At 36.2% G+C, this 21,760-nt stretch overlaps 1 protein-coding gene across 3 annotated transcripts; it reads left to right on the forward strand.

The window, feature by feature from the left end:
- Positions 1-428: 428 nt before the first annotated feature.
- Positions 429-21,328, forward strand: LOC142627929 (calmodulin-binding transcription activator 4). 3 transcript variants are annotated; one of them, XM_075801831.1, is made up of 14 exons: positions 429-569; positions 678-809; positions 3,022-3,147; positions 3,234-3,349; positions 5,223-5,311; positions 5,562-5,607; positions 6,577-7,066; positions 8,636-8,787; positions 9,079-9,166; positions 10,011-10,234; positions 15,757-16,436; positions 17,718-18,288; positions 18,507-18,800; positions 20,977-21,328. In XM_075801831.1, exons 2-14 carry the CDS (start codon positions 797-799, stop codon positions 21,070-21,072), a joined length of 2,985 nt encoding a protein of 994 aa, XP_075657946.1. In that variant the 5' UTR covers positions 429-569; positions 678-796; the 3' UTR covers positions 21,073-21,328. The 3 variants fall into 3 exon arrangements, with proteins under 3 accessions (XP_075657946.1, XP_075657947.1, XP_075657948.1); XM_075801832.1 differs by having other exon boundaries at positions 10,068-10,234; XM_075801833.1 differs by lacking the exons at positions 429-569; positions 678-809; positions 3,022-3,147 and having other exon boundaries at positions 3,240-3,349; positions 5,191-5,311.
- Positions 21,329-21,760: the final 432 nt, after the last annotated feature.

A 21,760-nucleotide genomic window follows, 5' to 3' on the forward strand; every position in this document is an offset into this window, starting at 1 on the left:
AAATATATGGATATTTCCGCAAAACATGTTCCACGTTTTGTATATACGTCATTAAAATATTCAGCTCACCTCAATAGCCGGATAGCCCTGTCCACGCAACCAAGGGCTGAGCGGAGATTCTACGGCTAAGTGAAATACCCATAATGCCGTACGGAGTCAAAGTCTTTCTTAATTCTTTATAAACAACTACCAAGTATGCCCTTGGGCTTAACCTGCTTTCGTCTTCGCACCCGACACCAGTGAACGTTGGATAGAATTTGCACATGACGTGTCAATAATCCAAAAGTCAAGTCAGTAATACGGCTATGATTAGTAATTACACCTCGACAGGGTTAATATAGTAATTTCATAAAATACGATAAGATTACAAAAGTAGTTTCCTTTTGGAAATTGCAAAAGAGAAATATTCCGTTGCGACAAAAAGTATTAAAAAGTTTCTCTTTTAAAAAATTTGTGACGAATGCTACCTAACCACGTCACATAAATATAAATACAAAAAGGTTATTTTTACCGAAATAGCAGAGAATTGCACACCTTTTCTTTTATGCACCTGCACCGCAGTTTCGTCGGTATGTTTTGTTTTTCATTTGATTTGTCTTACACAGTCTCAAGCTCAAACTGTACAGTACCGTTATCAAATCTATATATCTCTCTTTCACGCACTCTCTCTCTCTCAGTGTCCGTTGAGTTGGGGACAAAATGACGAATCTCGCAGCTTCTCTTGGAGTCCGTCCTGTAGTGAATTGAACTGTGGATGAGACGCTCTCTCTGCAATTCTTCCCTGTAAAATTTCACCATGATGCAATCAGGTATGCTTCATGTGATTTCTTCTTCTTCTTCTTCTATGTCACTCACTCTCTGATTTTTTTTTTTTTTTGTTTGGTGAATATTTCTTCCTCCTTTATGTGACTTCTTTGAGTCTGAATGTTAAACAAGAAAAGAAAATTTTGTAAAATCTAGTAGTGTTTTTTTGTAATTTTTGATGTTAATGATTGATTAGGCTCGGTTTGGATCTCGAAAATTTGGGGATATGACAATATGAGGGAGAAGAGAGAAGATACCATTGAGGGAGATTTTTTTTTTTTTGGGAATATTTAGGGCCGTTTGCTAAGGTAGATTAAGCAATATTTTTTCCTTTTTACATTTATTTTCATACAAACCCACACATATTTTCAAAAATACAAATAACGTTACTAGAATATCGTCCCAAACAGCCTCATAGCGTCTTTTGGAAAATATTTTATACTCTTTAAATTTATTTATTTTTATTTTTTTAAGTTTCCACTCTATTGGGCTTTTTTTTTTTGTTGACCAGAAAAAAATTTCCATTGACTTAAGTTTTCCGCCATACCAAACACTAGAAATTGCCGGGAAAATGTCTTACGTCAAAACTAATGAAGCTTACCATTGAAACTAATTACTTCCATCCATTTTCTGTTAACTTTATTTACAGAAATAATTTAGTGACATGAGATTCACCAACTTCATACTGTTAAACCACATTACACTCTCTGTAATCACACTTCCTTTGCTATCCAATTATTTTAATGTGACTAATTTTCATTAATGATTTTTGCAATAAGCGGATGGAAATAGTTTATTAGAACAATTGGATAGCACAAGAGGTGTGTTGAGAATAAACACAATCCAAGGCTATCAATGGAAATACATCAAACTACAAAATGTGTATGTCTATTTCATCCTTTTATTTTTCCTTGAAATTAAAATTGGAGGTTTGACACTTATTAAACATATTATTAAAAAGAGTAATTATTTTTGTTATGAGTTCCTTGCTGAAATTCATATGCTTATTTTTAAGTTTATTAAAAAAATGTGACAATACAGATCATTTTGTATTGGCTCATATTATCAAATGAGCTCTAGCTCAAATGGCACCTTGAGAGTAACGTTGTAGACCCCAAATCAACTATGAGGAAAATTTATCAATTTATGTCCAATTAAACTAATTATGTGATCACAGTTATATGGATGTAATCAATGAAACCAGCAAGTCACCAAATCTGTAAATCAAGCAGTAAAAGCATTAAAAACAATAAATAGATGACACAACAATATGGTGACGAAGTGGAAAACTAATGGAGAACTTCTCCAAAGGAAAATCCACTATCAAGCTAGTCCATCCACTATATGAGAAGGAATTTACAATCTTGGACAAACATTTGTAACCTAGATTCTAGAATCCTAGTAGATGAACTCACTATTGAGATTGACAGCAGCTTTAAAACATCTGAATTTATCATACATGGATCACTTCATGAACGACACGCCCGTGTAAATGACCAAAACCTCTGACCAACTCCAAGCACCTCCTCTAAGATTTGATACCACAGTGAATGTCACTAAGTTGTGGTTTCAAGCTTTGATCACACCAACTCAAAAGAATTTGGCTTTGTGAACTCATGGGTAGACTGGGATGGAAGTTATATTTTCTTCACTATGTAGAACAGGGTTTTTGCCTCTTTTTACCAGTGTCACTGAAATTGTGTTATGAAGGGCCTTATATAGGCAGCGCAAGTAGGGTTAAAAACAAATGCATCGACTTCTTTAAAACAGGTGACTGAACAAAGTCTGCGATTTTCTATCATTGATCTAATGATAGTCAAAATGTTGACAAAATGTCTTCTTGAGCTGCCTCTTCACAGATTGTTCTTGAAGACCTCAATGTTTGTTGAAGACTCAACAAATATTACATTGTCTTGGAACTTGTCAATTTAAAATCTTAACACCTCCTACCCATCAAAGAGTAAGGTGGAGGTTGAGGTTTGAGGTTCAAGGCCCACAGGTTTTGTGTAACTGAAAATACTATATATTTGTTTTAGGTATTCTATTAATAAACTAGGGATGCATTAGACACAGTTTCTGCTTTTCTGTAGCTTTTCGAATAGATTATCAATATTAATATATGTCCTTTACATATATTAATATCGATAATCTATTCGAACCACAGCCACAAAAGTTCCACTTATACATGTTTGACTGCTGTTCTCCGAATAAACACAGGATATGATATCAATGATCTATTTCGAGAAGCTCCAATCCGTTGGCTGAAGCCTGCAGAAGTACTCTTCATTTTACAGAATCATGAGAAATACCAGCTCACTGAGGAGCCCCCTCAAAAGCCAACCAGTAATGTTTATGCCTATTTAGACTTTTTGTCAAGATTCTGACATCTTACTGGCTGTACATATTACTGACTACTGATTCTTTAACAGGTGGATCTTTGTTTCTATTTAACAAGAGGGTGCTTCGGTTCTTTCGTAGGGATGGTCATAACTGGCGTAAAAAGAAGGATGGAAGAACTGTTGGAGAAGCACATGAACGACTTAAGGTATGCCTGTGCATTTATGGTTACTGGCCATCCTTTACTAGGAGGAACTCTTCCCTTTATTACACTGATGCATTATATCTTTTTCTTGCTAATTTTCTGGGGAAGAAATCAATCTAAAATTTTTTTGGTTTACTTTTCGATTTTTGGCATATCACTTGGTCATATATCCTGCTATGGTGTTTTGTTTGATAACTCTTCTGTTGAATGTATGGTTTGTTTACAATCACTTTATGTGGACAAGGGGTTAGTTTCCGGCAATTAGTGTTAAAGGCAGAGAGACAGAGAGATGCTTGATTAGTTCTGCTAATTCCAATGCATCTTCAAATTTCTCAGTGTGTTTATTTTTGGAGATCAATATTTTTAATCTTAACATGGTTTTTATGTTCCAGTTTATCATAATTCCATATTTTCCATATTTATTCAAGAATACATGTGGCTGACCATGATTAGTTTGTTGAGGATTCATAGTTGACCCCAGGATTTTGGAATTAAGGCCTGGTAGTAGTTGTATTTAATAATCCTGCATTCGCATGAAAGAGTGGTCCCCAAACAATTCTAGACAAATCATGGAAAAGACTGGGACACAGTGTTGTGTTTGGGTGAAGCATTTGTAGGCAGCATTTGGGCACATGAAAAAAATTTAAAATACTTTCAAATAAAATTCTTGTTTGGGTGCATTATAAGAAGAAATTCAAATATTGTGGGGGAAATTTTTCCAGAATTTGGGGGACTTGAAATTCTGCATTCAAATTCTGCCTCTAGAGGTGGAATTTCTAAAATTCTTCATATATTCTCTCTTTCTTCATTCAATGGAAAAACCTTTAAGAGCAGTTAGGCAAATGACTGAATGAGTGTTGCTGTGAACAACACCAGTGAACTTAAATGACCCAGTGTAGAACCCAGTTCATTGAGACTGAGTCCATATTTGGAACCAGCTGCTCTGTCAAGCCTAGATTAAACTCTTCACAAGTCTCCCTACTGGTATCTTGAAATTCTCAACTTGATGCCATTTTGCTTAGCTCCTCACCACATTTTAGGATTTTCACCCAGCTTCCAACCTCTCTGATCTAGCTCCACCTTGATTGCCCAACCTCTCTGATCTCTGCCACCATATTCTAGTATTCTACTTCGTATTTAGATCTCAATTGCGCAACTTCTCTGTTGGTGACATTGCCATCAGCAAATTCAATCTAATGATGTTGACGTCATCTTAATTGACCCCAATTATGTTGCTAGATAACGTCACTTCAGAACCAAGCTTGGGGTTTACTACCAAAAATAAAGCTTTGTTGGTGGAGGTTTGGGAGTCTTGGCCTTCGTTAGCGTCATCTAGGAGATCATCTCTGAGTGCTAAGGAATTTCTTGGTTGGGTTGGATGAAAAGTCCATAAATCCCTCCCCATCTCAAACAAATAAGATATATAATTATTGGGGTTATAAAAAATGGGATTGTAAATCACGTCATTTGAGATTTTCCCTTCAAATCTCAATGTCTTCATCCAAATACACTGTAGATGTTTTGCTTATAAATTTCAAATGTTAGTTTGCACCTAAAATGGTTTAGCTAGAATGTTATGATCCTAACATCCCACATGGAATAAGTGTAAGCTTAACCATGTGTTTATAAGTTTTTGGGCACCCTCCCCTTGCAAGCCGGTTTTCTAGGGTGAGTTCTACCCATGGGTTCCTAACATGGAATAAGTAAAAGTTGTTCAAACATGTAGCTGGACTAAGTTGTGCGTGGTTGTGTTATGTTGCTCTGTTATCATTATCATATGTAATTTTTGTATTTACCATTTTTTTCTGGCATTAATGGATTTCTATATATTGATTTTTCTTCAGTTTTGAGTATGACAGTTTATCTGCATGGCTAGGTCGGAAATGTTGAAGCGTTAAATTGCTATTATGCACACGGAGAGCAGAACCCAAGTTTTCAGAGACGTAGTTATTGGATGCTGGATCCGTGAGTGGAATTTTATTTATTAGCAGACTGTATATAATCTTATACCTGCTATGACCTATGTGTTATGGTTTTTACTGTGAAAAATTGTTTAGACAGATTTATGTTAGGCAGAGTTTAGATGGGCCTTGGAATTTCAGCACGTGTGCTTGTTCATATTATATTTGTAGTTTCATTTTGCAGTTGCTATGTCAATGGCTATATATATCTGAATGTATTATCATATTTACATGCATGTTATTTTGCTTGGCAGGGCATATGAGCACATCGTTCTTGTACATTACAGAGAGACTAATGAGGTGAGTTTGTAGATCCTGATTATAGCCAAGGCTGATCTCACTGTACTTTTACTTGATTCTTATAACCTCTTTGTTGGCCTCTCCCAGCCTATTTATAATGGCTTAGACCAATCACATATCCCAGTTATATGTTCTTAATTTTGTCTGCATAGTTTTTCAATTTTTTTCAGCCATAGGTCGCTTTATCCTATCATGGTGGGCCTAATTACCTTTGAATGTTTTGTTACTCATTTCTACCAGACCATCAATATCATAGAACTAGTATGAGTTAATAATGTTGTAAAAGTTTCTCATTTGTCAGGCGCTTCTGTATCAAGGGTCAACCATGACTATTTACTAATTATGATCCAAGTGTCCCAAATATGTCCCCCCCCCCCCCCCACCCACCCGTGGGAACTTTTCACTTGCCCATGTAATTTGAAGATTGCATGGATCCTAGATGTAGTTGTTTCTGTAAAACATAATCTGCTACTTCTCTGTCTGTGTGCTATTTAATATTTGGGTAAATTGCAAATTACACCTCTAAAGTTTGGGGGTGATTGGATTTTACACCCTGAAGTTTTAGAATTTGGATTTTAGCCCATGAAGTTTGGTGATGTTTGGATTTTACACCCTAATGTTTCAAAATTTGGATTTTACCTCCTATATTGTGGAAGTGTTTGGATTTTACTCCCTAAAGTTTTGGGGTGTTTGAATTTCACCCTAAAATTTCAGAATTTGGAGGTGTAAAATCCAAACAACCTTAAACTTTAGGGAGTAAAATCCAAGTTCTGAAATGTTAGGGTGTAAAATCCAAACACCGCAAACTTTAGGGGATAAAATTCAAATTCTAAAACTTCAGGGTGTAAAATCCAATCACCCCCAAACTTTAGGGGTGTAATTTACAATTTACCCTTAATATTTTCATTGTTTTCAATAGTGAGATTGATCTTAAAATAAAAATAAAAATGGTTGTGTTATTGGTTTCAGGGAAAGGCCACTTCTGGATCCGTTACACTGTTATCTCCAGGATCCTCTTCTACCTTCAGTCAGAGTCCTAGCTCTTATACTAAAAATCCAGGCTCTAACTCCATAATTAGTGATTTCTTTGATCCTTACCAGAGTTTATCTAGTCCAGAAGTGAGTTCTGAGACAGCCATCAAGAATAATGGGATGGATCACCTGGACAGGGTAGATAGAAGAGAACAGAGAGAGAGTTCTCCTGAGCTTGAGGTTACTCAAGCTTTACGAAGGCTTGAGGAGCAATTAAGTTTAAATGAAGACAGCGTCAAAGATATTTGTACGTTCTACAGTCAAGATGAAAATTCTAATGATTCAGATATCCTGCAATATGAAAGGGAGAATGCAAAGCAGGATCAATGTGCAGCTTTACTACATGGACCAGAACATATTGATCAGTTTTATGGGGGACATGTTGTCATTCAGGACTCAAACAACCTTGAGTTTCTTTCTGCTGCAGGTTCTTTCTCCCCCCCCCCCCCCCCCCCGCGTCATCTGGTGCATAGAATTGTTATAATGAACTTGTATGTGTCTTAACAGATCTGGTATATTGTTGAAACTACATTCTTCTTGGCTGTGTTTGGTTCTACTTAAATTAGTTCTATATTTTTGACATCATGCTCATTGTTGATGATATTTCTTGTGGAATCTAATATGATTTTCTATCTTCTTATGTTGTGTTTTATAGTTTCGTCAGCTTGTACAAGTCCTTGGTCATGAATGAGCGGTAGTGTTAATTTTTTATATGATAGTTATCATAACTACTTTGAACCCTTTTTTAGATCCATCACAAATCCATATTATGTCATCTGCATCTGGTGTAATGTATCAAAGCCAAAAAAGAAAATACAGATAGGATGTGCCATTGTTTGTGCAAAGAAACCCCAAATTCATACTCAAGCATTAAAAAGGGATTTTTTTTTTTTTTCTATATCAGTTTTGGAAACATATGACGTGCTTACTGTGAGTGAAGTTACCAAAAGAAAGAAGGTTGAAGGTTAAAAGACATCTGTGAGAAAAATGCCTTCCTTTCTAGGTAGCTAGGGGTTTGAGCACAAGCTTTAGAAATATGACAACTACTGCCTGTGGAATTATGTTTTATATAAAAGAACATGTAATTGTAACGCCCTATCAAAGAGTACTTTGGGGGTAGGCTGTAAATGAACGGGGCTGTTCAGCTCAGGCTCTACTTGGGAAAAGCTTGTTATGCTCATTTATTTAATAAATGAGCCATGCTCAAGCCTCACATTAGACTTGACTAAACATGCCAAACTCAAAGAAAATAATGTGCTCATGAACAAGTTCGTGATTATGAGGCCTGATTTCATTTAAGTAATATTATATTATATGTTTATATGCATATATGTATAAATTGATGTTTATGTTTTGAAATGTTGGGAGAGATGTTCACCTTTAAAAGGCTGTATTCATTTTACAATGCTCCCCCTTTTATGGGGTTTGGGAAAGGTGGTTGGTAGCTAGCCTTGCCCCCAACTTTGGAGTGTTTGATTTCTAGACTCAAACCCATGACGCATTGCTTGTGTGAAAGGCACTTGCTATTGCCCAAAGGTTTGACCTCAGATATTCACCTTTAATTTTTTTTTTAAAATTTAAGAATAGAGAACCTAAATCCTTTAGACGATAAGGCTATTCATTTTCCTTAAATTACTGTAGAAACATGGAGAAAAAAGCAGTCAAAATTGTATGCCTCTGTACTGTTTAAAAGAAAGTAAACTCTGATGCATCAACTTTCAAGAGTTGCTAGGTCAGTCCTTTAGAGTTTCTTCAGTTTGATCACTCAAAACATTGAATTGCTTGCCTGCTTTCTTTCTCACTTATTTTGCCTTAGATATTCTGTGCATCCAATAGTTTCCAGTTTGTAAAATGTTAAATGTCATAATGTTCTCAAATTCTCAAGTCTTAAGCTTCTGCTTCGTTCGCTTTCCCTGTTACTTCTTTTCTTTGTTATTGTAAAAATAATTACATGGGAAAAGAAAACAAGAAAGAGCTGATGGAGTCATTTTTGTAGGTGACAGCAGTAAAAATCACAATCAATCGTTTGGGCATGATTTTACCGATGGAAGTAAAGGATCTTCATCTTGGACAGAGATGTTTGAGTCATATAACACTTCATCAGGTGTTGAGTCCCAGAGTGAAAACTTGTACATATTGGATGGAAATGTGAGTATCACAAAGAATCTCATGGCGTCTTTTATTTCACATCTATGATCTCTTTCATGTTTGATCCAGACTCTGATTTATTCCTGATAGTAGCAGTAATTTTTTTATTTTGGGACTCAAAACTTTTTCTACTTATCCTTTACAATACGCCTTAGTTCTGTCTGTCCACTATATAGGTTTTTTTTGTGTGTGTGTGAGTCTATATATAGTATTTGTTAAATAATCCTTTTGAATACAAAAAAAAAAAAAAAAAAAGGTGTTATTTTTAATTCAGTTTCATCTGTCCAACAGGGAAAACCTCCTTCTTCAGGGAAGGCACCTAAGGAAGAGCAGGAACATGATCATTGGCTAAATTTTGATGTAGATAATTTTGAAAACAGTATGATTTCCTCTGCTTCTGATAGTAACTAGCTTGTAACTCCCTATTTATGCACATACTCATTTTAAAATAAACACCATTAGATACAAATAAAACGTTTCTATCTTAGTTTAACTTTGTTGGTATTTTAGGACCTTTTTTCAATTCTTGAAAAGACTTTGTAAGGATAATATTTGGTAGAGTGCTAAGTGGAGGGTGAGGTCATGGGTTCAAGACTCATTGGATGCATGTATAACTTACCAATAAATAAATAAGATAATATTTGGTATGCAAATTGTTCATTATTAATTGTTTCATTTTACTTAAAGGAAAAAAAGGGTAGTTTACTAAACTATTTGTATACTTAATTTTTACTTCTTAATGTAATTTTTGTTCTTGTAATGTAATAAATTTATTTAGTACTTACATTTTTACAAAAAATTTTCATAACTGATTTTCTATGAAAATATATTGAAAAGGAACAGCAAATTTTTTAGAACTTAAACTTTCTTGAATTGATAATAATTTTTTTAATGAAAAATTGGATTAGTTTAAAATGAGTTGAAAGTACTTTTAAATAAGCCTCAAGTACAATTAGATAGAAGTGGTTTTAACTGGGCTTGAATAGTAACGAGTTAGAAGTAATTTTAATTGGAGAGACATTTGGCACAAAATTAGAGCACATTTAAAATCTAATTTTGATGAAGTAGAAAGCTAAATAAATAGAATTTCCTTTTCTTCTCAAAGAATGTGCCACTTGGTGGAACCTAGACAACTATATATATAATTTTTTTTTTCTTTTTTTGACACTGTTTTAGCCTTAGTGAAATTTTATGAAGTATTGACAGCCATCTTGTATTACCAGCTTCTATGTCTCTGGCTGAGGAAGCTGACAGGTTTAAATTTCCTGCGTATTCTTCAGAGATAGAATCTCATGAAACCAATTCCAACTACTACATGACGTTTTTTGACCAAGGCCAAACAGGAATTCCTCTTGAAGCAGACTCAAGTTTGACTGTCGCACAGAAACAGAAATTTACCATTCGGGAAATATCCCCAGAATGGGGTTATGCCACCGAGGCCACAAAGGTATGTATCGTGTAAGTCCATGTCTTCGGTGCTATCTCCTAAGATGTATTATGCTTCTTTCACTGAGACAGCAACATTGTTTCATTGACTGAATACTTGGTTTGTTTACTGGATCTCCTATTGCTCTAGAGCATCTAAAAATCAGGCTGCATATGTTGAGTGATTAACTAAATCCTTATCTGACAATATCATATTCCTGTTTCATGAAAGATAGGTTTATCAACTTGAACTAAATGGTTGGGTATGGCACAATTGGTTTGATTCTTTTGTTAGACATGGTTTTATTATAGAAAAAAAACCAGAGTATCTTTATAAAATTCCACTGCTTATCAACCCAGCTTTGAATGATGGTCCACCTCTTCATGATTGGATGAATTTCAGAATTCATATTTGGAAAACTACTAGTGGTGTGGACGTTAGACATGGGCCTCCAATTAAGCATACTTATGGATGCAAATGCCAGTAGACATCCCATTAGGTCTTACGGATGGGGCGTATTACTAGTTGGGCCTAAGGGCTAATCACTTAATGTCTAAGATTAATTTTAGTTACGTAATTTAGTTATTTCTTTTCCTACTTGGTATAGGAATTTTATTCTATTTCTTAAGGTTGGTAGAGTTATTTTCTTTTTGTACTAAATAAGTTTGGAACTCTATGTAAGAACACAATGTTTAACATTCTTTTATAGTTTTCTTTAGGAATAAAATTATTTATAGGAGTATTCCTTCATATCATTTTGCTAATTCTGTGCAACTCTAGTACTGGATTCCTAGGTTTTGCTTTCTTGCTTGGTACTGGTTCCACATTAGTCTAGGTGTTAATTCTTGGGTTATTTATATTTATATTTTTATGTTCTTTTATTTCAGGTTTGCATCAGTTTTGGTTTTGTCCTGCATCTAATTTTGGTATTAGAGCAAACTCTAATCCACACTATTACCCGAGAGCCAAGACTAAAATAATTAGTCAATGTCCCGCATGTTAATTTACCAAACATCGCAAGCAAAACTTTGGTCTTTATATGCCTATTTATGCCAGACTGCCCTTGGCAATATTTGAGCATGGACTTTATGTTAGGACTGTCATGTACCTTTAGGAAGCATGATTCAATTCTAGTAATTGTAGACTGTTTCTATAAGATAGCCAATTTCATCTCATGCTCCAAAACCTTGATGCATCCACAGTTGTAAAGCTTTACTTTGATGAAATTATCAAGTTGTTTGGTCTTCCTAAAACCATAGCGCATGAAATGGATTTTTGGTTCATGAGTTGCTTTTGGGAAACCCTGTGGCATATGGTAGGCACAAATTTGAAGTTTTTCACAGCATTTCATCTTCCTGTTGGGCAAATTGAGGTTGTTAATAAGAGTCTTGGAATTTCTTGAGTCCTAGGGATGGCAAAAATGCCCTGCTTGGCCTGTGTCGCCCCACTTAGGCTTTCCCTGCCCAGAAGAGGTGATGGGATGAGGATGGGCCTTGCTTGCCCCACTCCGTCTTGCTCTGCCCTGTGTACATATATTATTTAAAGTAAAATAAATTCTTTATGCATATAATATAATCTTCTACATGCATATCCAAATTATAATTTGTTTATTTTTATACATATATTATTACCATCCCAAAACACTTGTCTCTCATTCTCTCTTTGTACTTTCAGAGCCACCCTTCCCCTTTCTATTTTATCTTTATTAATGTCGGAGCCATATCATTAGGGATACCATATCATTAGGGATATTAAAATACCTCTACCTGCCCCATCCATGATCTGTCCTGCTCCTAACCATGTAGGTTCTCCCTGCCCTGCCATATCTTTGATTTTATTTGCTTGAATTTAATAAAATTGATTACAAGTTTCTTCCTTTCCTTGGTTAAAAAGTTATTGCCTTTTCTAACTTGGTTTAGAAGTTATTTCCTTTCCTTTCGTTATGTAACCTGGGAAATCTATTTAGATGCCCAAATGTTTAGTATTGTTACATTGACTTGATTATCAAACTTAATATTGAAATTTTTCCCGGTGACTTGGTGTTGACTCCAAGCAGCTAGGTGCTGACTCTTATATTTTACTTTGTCTTTCGCCCTTGGTTTTGATTCCAAGAAACCGGATTCTGGTTTCTAGGTTTATTTTTTAAATTTTTTTTTTCTGTTTTATCTGTTTCCCACAAATTCATTGAGAATTTGTTGCCTCATCAACTTTAGTATCAGAACAAATTTTGTGACATTTTTATTTTCCATAATATAGTTGGTTTTCTCTTGAACTAGATAGCATAAGGTTCATGGACTTAGGTTCCACTTCAGTGAATTCCTGAATGTCCTCTTTTAACTTTTTCAAAATGTTAAATCTCTCTCTGAAACTGAAGATCTACTGGTCATGCTATGTTAAATGGATTTTGATCCACTGGGTCATTAGCCCTGCCCTATTATTTCTTTAATGGGGTTCGTCATTTATTGACAGATTTTTGAGGATTTATCTTTTTTAGAATTGGATGAAAAATATTAAAATGACTGTTCAAATTTCACCTTCATGCTATATAAGGGTTGGTCCTGATCTAATAATTCAACATGCATTCCGCAGATGGATATGCTGAGTTCTGCCATAAATTAATTTGTTGGTGCAGCTGTTATTTTGTGGAGTGTTAAATTACCGATTGTTCCAAACTCTCCCTTTAGTCCCAATACATGAGATTTTTAACATTTTAAATGGAAGGTAGATTGAAGAAAAAAATCGATCTCAGTATCTCCTGCTTGATACCATGTCAAAATCAAAATGAAATAGAGAATATTGTATTGAAGACGGACGCAAGAGAGACACACGTGAAGGTTATGTGGTTCGGCCTTGTGGCCCACATCCACGGGACAAAAGCCCAAAGGGCTATAGATTTACATACATCTTTCTTGAATATACATTACAATGGGATCCATATTTTTTTGGGGTGATTAGTGATTTTAAGGGTGATAAGGCTCCTGGCCCAGATGGCTTTTCCATGGCGTTCTTTCAGTATTGCTGGTGTATTTTGAAGGCTGAAATTATGGCAGTGTTTCAGAACTTTCATAGTCAAGCTGTGTTTGAGAAGAGCCTTAATGCTTCTTTCCTTGCTCCTATTCCCAAAAAGGTGGATATTGTGGAGATCAAGGATTTTCAGCCTATTAGTTTAGTTGGTGGGATTTATAAGATTATTTCTAAGGTGTTAGCCAATCGGCTTCGAAGGGTGGCTTATGGGCTTATTTTAGATTCTTAGAATGATTTTGTGAAAGGTAGACAGATCTTGGATTCCTTTTTAATTGCTTCAGAATGTATTGATAGTAGATTGAAGACAGGTGTTCCAGGTGTGTTGTGTAAGTTGGATGTGGAGAAGGTGTATGACCATGTGAGTTGGGGTTTTTTAATGTATATTCTTCGGCGCTATGGGATTTCAGAGAAATGGAGAAAATGGATAATGTGTTGCATCTCAATTGTTAAATTCTCCATTCTGCTTAATGGTAGTTCTTCTGATTTCTTTGGAAGCTCTAGGGGGATTCGGCAAGGGGACCCCTTGTCTCCGCTGCTTTTTGATATTGTTATGGAGGCTTTGAGTGGTATGTTGGATGTAGCGGCTACTACTAGACAGTTCCTAGGCTTCTCTGTAGGTAATACGGCTGGTAACTCGGTGATGGTGTCTAACCTTTTATTTGCTGATGACACCCTTATTTTTTGTGATGCTGATCCTTCGCAAATAGCTAGTTTGAGGGCTATTCTGGCTAGATTTGAGGAGGTCTCAGGCTTAAGGATTAACTTGGGGAAATATGAGTTGGTTCCTATTGGTGTGGTGCACAATATGGATGTTCTGGTGAGGATGTTGGGTTGTAGGCAATCCTCTCTTCCATTAAAATATCTGGGCTTACCGTTAGGTGCTAAATTTAAGGAGTTGCCAATCTGGAATCCCATTTTGGAGAAGATGGAGAGGAGATTAACAGGTTGGAAGATGTTGTATTTATCTAAGGGGGGACTCTTATTAAAAGTACTCTTTCCTCTTTACCTACTTACTTTCTTTCCCTTCTGCCTTTACCTGGGAAGGTGACAAATTGTATGGTGAAATTACGTGACTTTTTGTGGAGTGGTATTAGTGGTGAATCCAAACTACATTTAGTCAATTAGGCGAAGGTTTGTAAGCCGCTTCAGCTTGGAGGATTAGCTATTAGACAATTGAGGAGTTTTAATTTTGCCTTGTTAGGGAAATGGTGTATGGCATGGAGACTGATGCTCTATGGAGGAGGGTTATTGAGGTGAAATATGGGAATGATTGGGGTGGTTGGTGCACAAAAAAGGTGATCAATGCTTATGGTGTTAGCTTGTGGAGATATATTAGAAGTGGTTGGCTGCATTTTTCTAAACTTCTTCTATATGATGTCGGGGATGGTACTAGAGTGAAGTTTTGGAAGCATGTGTGGTGTGGAGATTGTACTCTCCAAGAGGTTTTTCTGGAACTTTATTGTCTTAGGAGGATAAAGGATTCTTCAGTAGCGGAGGTATGTGTTGGTCTGGTGGAAGGATTTATTGGGATGCTAAATTCTGTTGTCCTCCACAAGATTGGGAGCAAGAATCCTTTGATCTGTTTATGGATATGGCCTACTTTTCGACGGTAAGGGGTTTGGGTCCTGATTGGGTTTGTTGGAAGCTAGCTAGGAGTAGATGTTTTGAGGTTAGAGGATTCTATCTTTCTTTCTACCCTCCTACCCTCTTATCCTTCCCTTGGAGAATGATTTGGCATTCGAAGGTTCCTCCAAGGGTAGCTTTCTTTTCATGGTCTGCTTCCTTAGGTAAGATTTTAACAAAAGATAACCTTCGCAAAAGATGTATGCTAGTTCTTGATTGGTGCTATATGTGTAAGAATTGTGGGGAGTCAGTGGATCATCTTCTTCTTCATTGCCCCATATCTTGTGAGTTGTGGTCGTTGGTGCTCTGTTTGTTTGGTATCCATTGGGTTATGCCTCACAAGGTTATTGGGTTGTTTGAGTCTTGGCAGGGTATGTTTGGACAACATCGTAACATAGATTTGTAGAGACTTGTGCCTCATTGCTTGTTATGGTGTATTTGGCGTGAAAGAAATGCTAGAAGCTTTGAGAGATGTGAACGCGCTCTATGTTAGAGATTAAGTTTTTTTTTTACACTCTCCTCGATTGGAGTGTGGTCTTTTGTCATATTTCTTGTTCTTCCCTTCTTGTTTTACTTGATTGTTGTAACCTTGGTCCTTGATTTGTGCCCCCTTAGTACATTCCCAATGTACTCGGGTTGGCTGTTTTTCTTTGCTTAATAATATTTTTGTTACTTATCAAAAAAAAAAAATTGTAATGGGATTTACGTACACAAGTCTATGATAATTTGAATTTGAATTTGAACTGCATATTTGTTGCCTGAATACCATGATTTTATCTAACAATTATTCCGATAATTTTCTCTCAAAATCAATGTCTTGATTTGGTCTTCAATGACATGGAAAGTAAATTATACTTTCCAACATGGAGTTTAAGTTCAAATAATTCTAATTGCAGGTCTTCGTTATTGGATCTTTCCTCTGTGATCCATTGGAATCTGCCTGGACTTGTATGTTTGGTGATCTTGAAGCTCCTATTCAGATCATTCAGGAAGGTGTCATCTGCTGCGAAGCTCCTCCTCACCTTCCTGGAAAGGTGACTCTCTGCATCACTTCTGGCAATCGGGAATCCTGCAGTGAAGTCAGGGAGTTTGAGTATATTAAGACGAGTGCTTGTGCTCACTGTAATTCGCCTACTACAGAAGCCGCCAAAAGTCCTGAAGAGTTGCTGTTACTTGTTAGATTCGTGCAGATGCTTCTTTCTGAATCATTGATGCAGAAAGGAGACACTGTAGAATCTGAAATTCAACTACTTAGAAGATCTAAAGCTGATGATGATTCATGGGGTCATGTCATAGAGGCTCTCTTAGTTGGCAGTGGAACTTCATCCAGCATGATTGATTGGATTCTTCAAGAGCTTCTAAAAGACAAGCTTTGCCAGTGGCTTTCATCCATATCCCAGGAAGGACCTGACCAGACAGGCTGTTCTTTGTCCAAGAAAGAGCAAGGGATAATACACATGGTTGCAGGGTTGGGCTTTGAATGGGCCTTAAACCCAATTCTCAATTATGGTGTCAATATAAACTTTCGTGACATTAATGGGTGGACTGCTCTTCATTGGGCAGCACGCTTTGGAAGGTAATTGAAATTCCTGATATTGCAACTGAAAAATAAGGTTTATAGCTCTTATATGAAGAAGCATTTGTGTTCCCAATGTTTTTGGAAATATTTCAAACTCCATGTTTCAGACAAGCGTAGAAATATACACTGCTAAACTTACGTGTAATCTTCTCCCCAGTTTGAAGTTTGAAATCCAATATATATATATATATATATATATGTTGAAATCAATTATTATATGTTTTAACTTCCTCACTTGTTCATCAAATATTGTTCAAAAGATTGTGTTAGACATTTCATAGACTTCCACCCAAAGGGGAGAAAAATACTTGTTTGCGACAACAGTTGAACACATCTATGAATTTCTAGATCATTTTTGATACCTAGCCGAATGTTCCATATCTCATGTAGCTATGAGAAAGGAATTACAGCTGTGCATCACTGGTCTATTAGTTCTTGTATTTCATACCTATGGCTAAAGGGAAGAAAAGATGCAGGATGACTACTAGTGAAGTGGATACAATGCAAAATAGTATGGGTTAAACGTTACTCTCAAAATGTTCTTGGATGTGCTGCACATGATTGAACAGCACCAATTTGTTTATTGTGCTGTGGTTCAGGAGCTGTGGTCTATGATATTTTTTCTGTTTGGTGTTTCTTGGGCAATGCCAAAATAGGTGCAGGAGATGTTTGCGTGCTGGAACGAGTGTTTCAGAAGAAGAGGCAATGGGTGGATATGGCAGGCAGTTCCATTATGTATGTGTTGTCTTTGGAGAGAGTGGAATGATAGGTGCTTTGAGGGACATGACCTAAGTGCAGCAAGGTTGAAGTATCCATTACTGAAGTCATTATTTGATTGGATTTTGCAGTCTGTTTTTTTTCTGTCGTGGGGTTCTTGCATTTCCTGGATTCCTTGAGTTTCTACTAGCTCTATATGTTTTCTTTTTTTCATCTTGCTTTCTTTTGTTTTCATGTTGTACTATCATTACACATCTCATGTACTTGGATAGAACCTTTATATTTTTCTTCAATAAACTTTTACTTATATAAATAAATAAATAAAAAGAAGCAAATTCGTATATCACTAAGGTTGGTTTGGCTAGTAGTAAGCCATAGCATATTATTATCATTAAGGTTCATCATAAGTCAATTTTTCATAAGCAATTAATCTTATCTACAAAATTTTTAAGGTTGTTGATCTCTATGCCAAAATTCTTTATCCACTGCATCTGCTATATTATTTAATGCCTACATGTTATTTGATTAGTTTACCATTTACATATTGCTCTTCTGTAACAGGGAAAAAATGGTCGCTGCACTTATTGCTTCTGGTGCATCAGCTGGGGCAGTGACAGATCCCAATTCACAAGATCCAAGAGGTAAAACCGCTGCATCTATTGCAGCTACAAATGGGCACAAAGGACTGGCTGGCTACCTTTCAGAGGTGGCATTAACTAGCCATCTGTCATCCCTCACACTGGAAGAAAGTGAGCTTTCCAAAGGCTCTGCCGAGGTTGAAGCAGAAATAACTGTGAATAGCATTTCAAAAGGAAGTCTTGCTGCAAGTGAGGATCAAATTTCCCTTAAAGACACCTTAGCTGCTGTCCGGAATGCAGCCCAGGCTGCTGCACGTATACAATCTGCTTTCCGTGCACATTCATTCAGAAAACGAGTACATAGACAAGCTTCCTCTGCTGCAAGTATAGATGACTATGGTATCAATTCAGATGACATTTCAGCACTGTCAAGGCTAGCCTTTCGTAACCCACGTGTTTACAATTCAGCTGCATTATCTATTCAAAAGAAGTATCGAGGTTGGAAAAGTCGGAAGGATTTCCTAGCATTTCGCCAGAAAATTGTTAAGATACAGGTATCACCTTTTTCAATCTGATGACACACTGATCACTGGGAATTTCTCTATGCTTTAGTAATGCGTGTAGATATTACTCACATACCTTTATCAACTCACATAATGGATGACTCAAGGAGTATATAAATTTATCCCCTTTATTTTTTTCTATAAAAACAAACTCACATCCATATTTAATTAGTTGGTTTAAAAGATTATTAACTTTTCTTGCTTGGCAGGCTCATGTGAGAGGTTATCAGGTAAGAAAGCATTACAAGGAAATCTGTTGGGCTGTTGGAATTCTAGATAAGGTTGTACTACGATGGAGACGGAAAGGAGTTGGTTTGCGAGGTTTTCGGAATGAGACACAGATCATTGATGAAACTGAAGATGAAGACATTCTCAAGGTGTTTCGCAAACAAAAAGTGGATGTGGCTATTGAAGAGGCTGTCTCACGGGTGCTGTCAATGGTTGACTCTCCAGAGGCCCGTCAACAATATCATCGTGTGCTTAAGATATACCGCCAAGCTAAGGTTAGTAGGCGAGAGATCTTGAATTGATGTTCAACTATAGCTATGTTTGTTGACGATGATCCAACAAGTTAATATGTGATTTCAAATCATTGAATCTCAACCTCAAGTTCATCTTTAAACATTTCATTAATTTTGCAATTGACAACATATAGGATTAAAAACAATATGGAAGGGGGAAGGAACTTAAGTGTTCTGATTTATTTTTGCCTCTAATTAATGAGAATAAGAATCAGCATTATACTGCATGACATGAAGTGACAGCATCCAAATTTGTGCCTAAGATCAACCCATAGCCATCTGTGTTCTTTTAGTCCCTTCCCTGATCCCAACACCTTTTAATGCCAAATGCTTGGCAATCCTTGGTAGAGCTTATTTATGATGTCAGGCCAAACCTGCTAAACAAACAAACGCATGTCTTTTTTTGAAATGGTAAAAGTTTTACCTCACATCTTAGTCACTAGTACCTTTTCATTCTAAGAAGTACAAACACAGTGACACTACAGGGATACAGCAATAAAGTTATTATTATATATATAGGCATAATTTATGATCATTTTAGGTTTAAATTGCAATATATTTTGTGTCAATATATATTTATTAATAAATAACGTAAGAGTATTATTAATAAAAATAAATAAATTGCCAAGCCGAGTACATTGGGGATGTACTATGGGTGCAAAAATCAAGAAACAAAAGAACAACGGTCAAGAAAAATAGAAAAGGAAGAACAAGAAAAATAAGAAAAAACCACACTCCATTCAAAGAGAAAAATCATTTTTTAGTAAATGCAATTTCTCCCTAAAAAGAAAAGGAAACCCTATATCATATTATTTTTGTCTGCTTCAATAGAAAAGGCCCTTGTTTAAAAATAAATAAATAAATAAATAAAATCATCCGGAGGTCCAGTATCTTATGGAGCCAATTGGCCCAATCTTTCTACTAGTACTCTTTCTCGTTCTCTATTCCTTGATTCCTTCTCACTTTCCTCACTTTAGACCCAAAACAAAAAAGAAAAATCTCCTTTCCTTGTGAGTCATGACACAATATAAGAGAGAGAGAGAGAGAGAGAGAGAGAGAGAGAGAGAGAGAGAGACGCAGAGGCTCTCTGCCACCAAAGCTTTGAGATTGATGGCCTCCTTGCCAACACTAGATACAAGCTCCTCTGAACTCTGCTGTGTTGCCCTGTGACCTGAACATGTTGAGACCGCTCCTCTGACCACCACCATGGTCTCTACAACCTCATCTGCACTGTAGACTCCCTCTTCGAATTGAACCAAGCCACATCTATCAGTAGGCCATCAAGCATCAAGCTCCTCCTCAATTTTAGCCCTTTTTTAACCTTTCAACTTTAAGCATCAAAAAAACTTTAAGATTGAATGCGTCTTGGACTATGTCCCAGACATATTCAAACTGTCCTTGGGATGTTCGTGCATTTTAGTTTTCATTATCTTGTAATTCCCAAGGTATGATACCTTAGAACTTCATAGTTACAAGTCATTTTCTTGGTGCTTTGGGTCTCTCATTTTATATATTTGTTAGCATTGCTATAGTGGGATTTCAAAGAAATGGGCTTCATTTTTTTAAGCTTCTCATTACCCCCAGGAGTACCACTACCAAGTCTGGCTAAAAGTCGTAACTCCTTAATTGAGCTTTACAAGTTCAGTCAGTTGCTAGTCGTGATTTTTTTTTATTAATTTTTTTTTCAATATGGTCAGGATAGACTGGTTCTCTTGATGTTTTGTTTTGTTTCCAGAGTAAATGCACTCTCTCTGGAGAACACTAATTTCTTTTCTGTCCAAAATTCATGAGACAGTTTGCGTGTAGATTTCCAACCATACATTTCATTAAGTTAAATGATGGTTCGCATATGTTATATTGGATGCAAATCATATTTTGGAACATGTACAATTGAAGATGTTATTCGAGTTCAATCATGATGGGTGATTACTTTTGGAGGTTCCTTATTCTATATATTTGGAAGCCAGGTGTATGACTTCTATGGCCAAACATCCTTAAATTAACCATAAGAATTAAAAAAAGATAACATGACTCCAATATCCTATATTATTTAGTAGTAGTATTTTTTAAGTTTATCCTAATGGCTGTGGTCTCTCTATGTTGGCATTTAATTGGCCTATGTGTATAAGTTACTGAATTTATTCAACTATTCATGCAGGCTGAACTTGTTGGCATGGATAGTGAAGGTGTGGGATCAACTTCTCTAGGTGATGCGTTCGGAATGGAAGATGAAGATTTGTATCAATTCCCATAGCATCTGTTAATCAGTCTAACTAATCATAGGTTGACCATTTTTTAACCTCTCTAGATGGTTTCTGGATTTAGTTTGTGCATAATGGGTTGGATGTCACTAAATTGTAAAGTGATTGCTAAGCACTTGCTCTAATATTTGATTATGTAAATGCTTCGTGTAATTGTTGTAATTGGTTTTTATAGGGGTTTGAATGGGTTTAAGTAGAGAGAGACTCTCTTGCCCTCCCTCTCTTTCAGATATCCTTCTCTTTGCAGCAGTTAGGCCAGTGAAAGCCTCAGGATTAAATCAAGTCATGGAATCCTGACCCTTCTTACAAAGCTACTTTCCCATCTGGCTACGGTGCTGAAACGACTCTGGGGCTTTGGGGGGTTCTATTATTTAAAAGATCTCCATTTGGTAGTCTGAGCCTTAGATAAATCCCTTTATTCTCTGACCAATAGCCTTCAATTACGGAGCCTCTGAGTACCTATTAGTGTCCTAGTTTTACCCTAGTGTGCTGCAAGCTGGGAGTGAAGAATTTATTATGCTTAGAAGTTGGTTCATGCGCCCAAGACTTGTACCTTAACTTCCTAATGTATTCAACAGAGACATAGAGATAGAGAGGGATTAAAACTATGTTCGATTCAATTGAACATGCTTTTAAGATTAGAGAGATTTTTTTTAAAAAAATTTTAATTGAAGATAAATT

Source organism: Castanea sativa, chromosome 3, assembly GCF_040712315.1.
Source record: "Castanea sativa cultivar Marrone di Chiusa Pesio chromosome 3, ASM4071231v1".
NCBI classification, from domain to species: domain Eukaryota; kingdom Viridiplantae; phylum Streptophyta; class Magnoliopsida; order Fagales; family Fagaceae; genus Castanea; species Castanea sativa.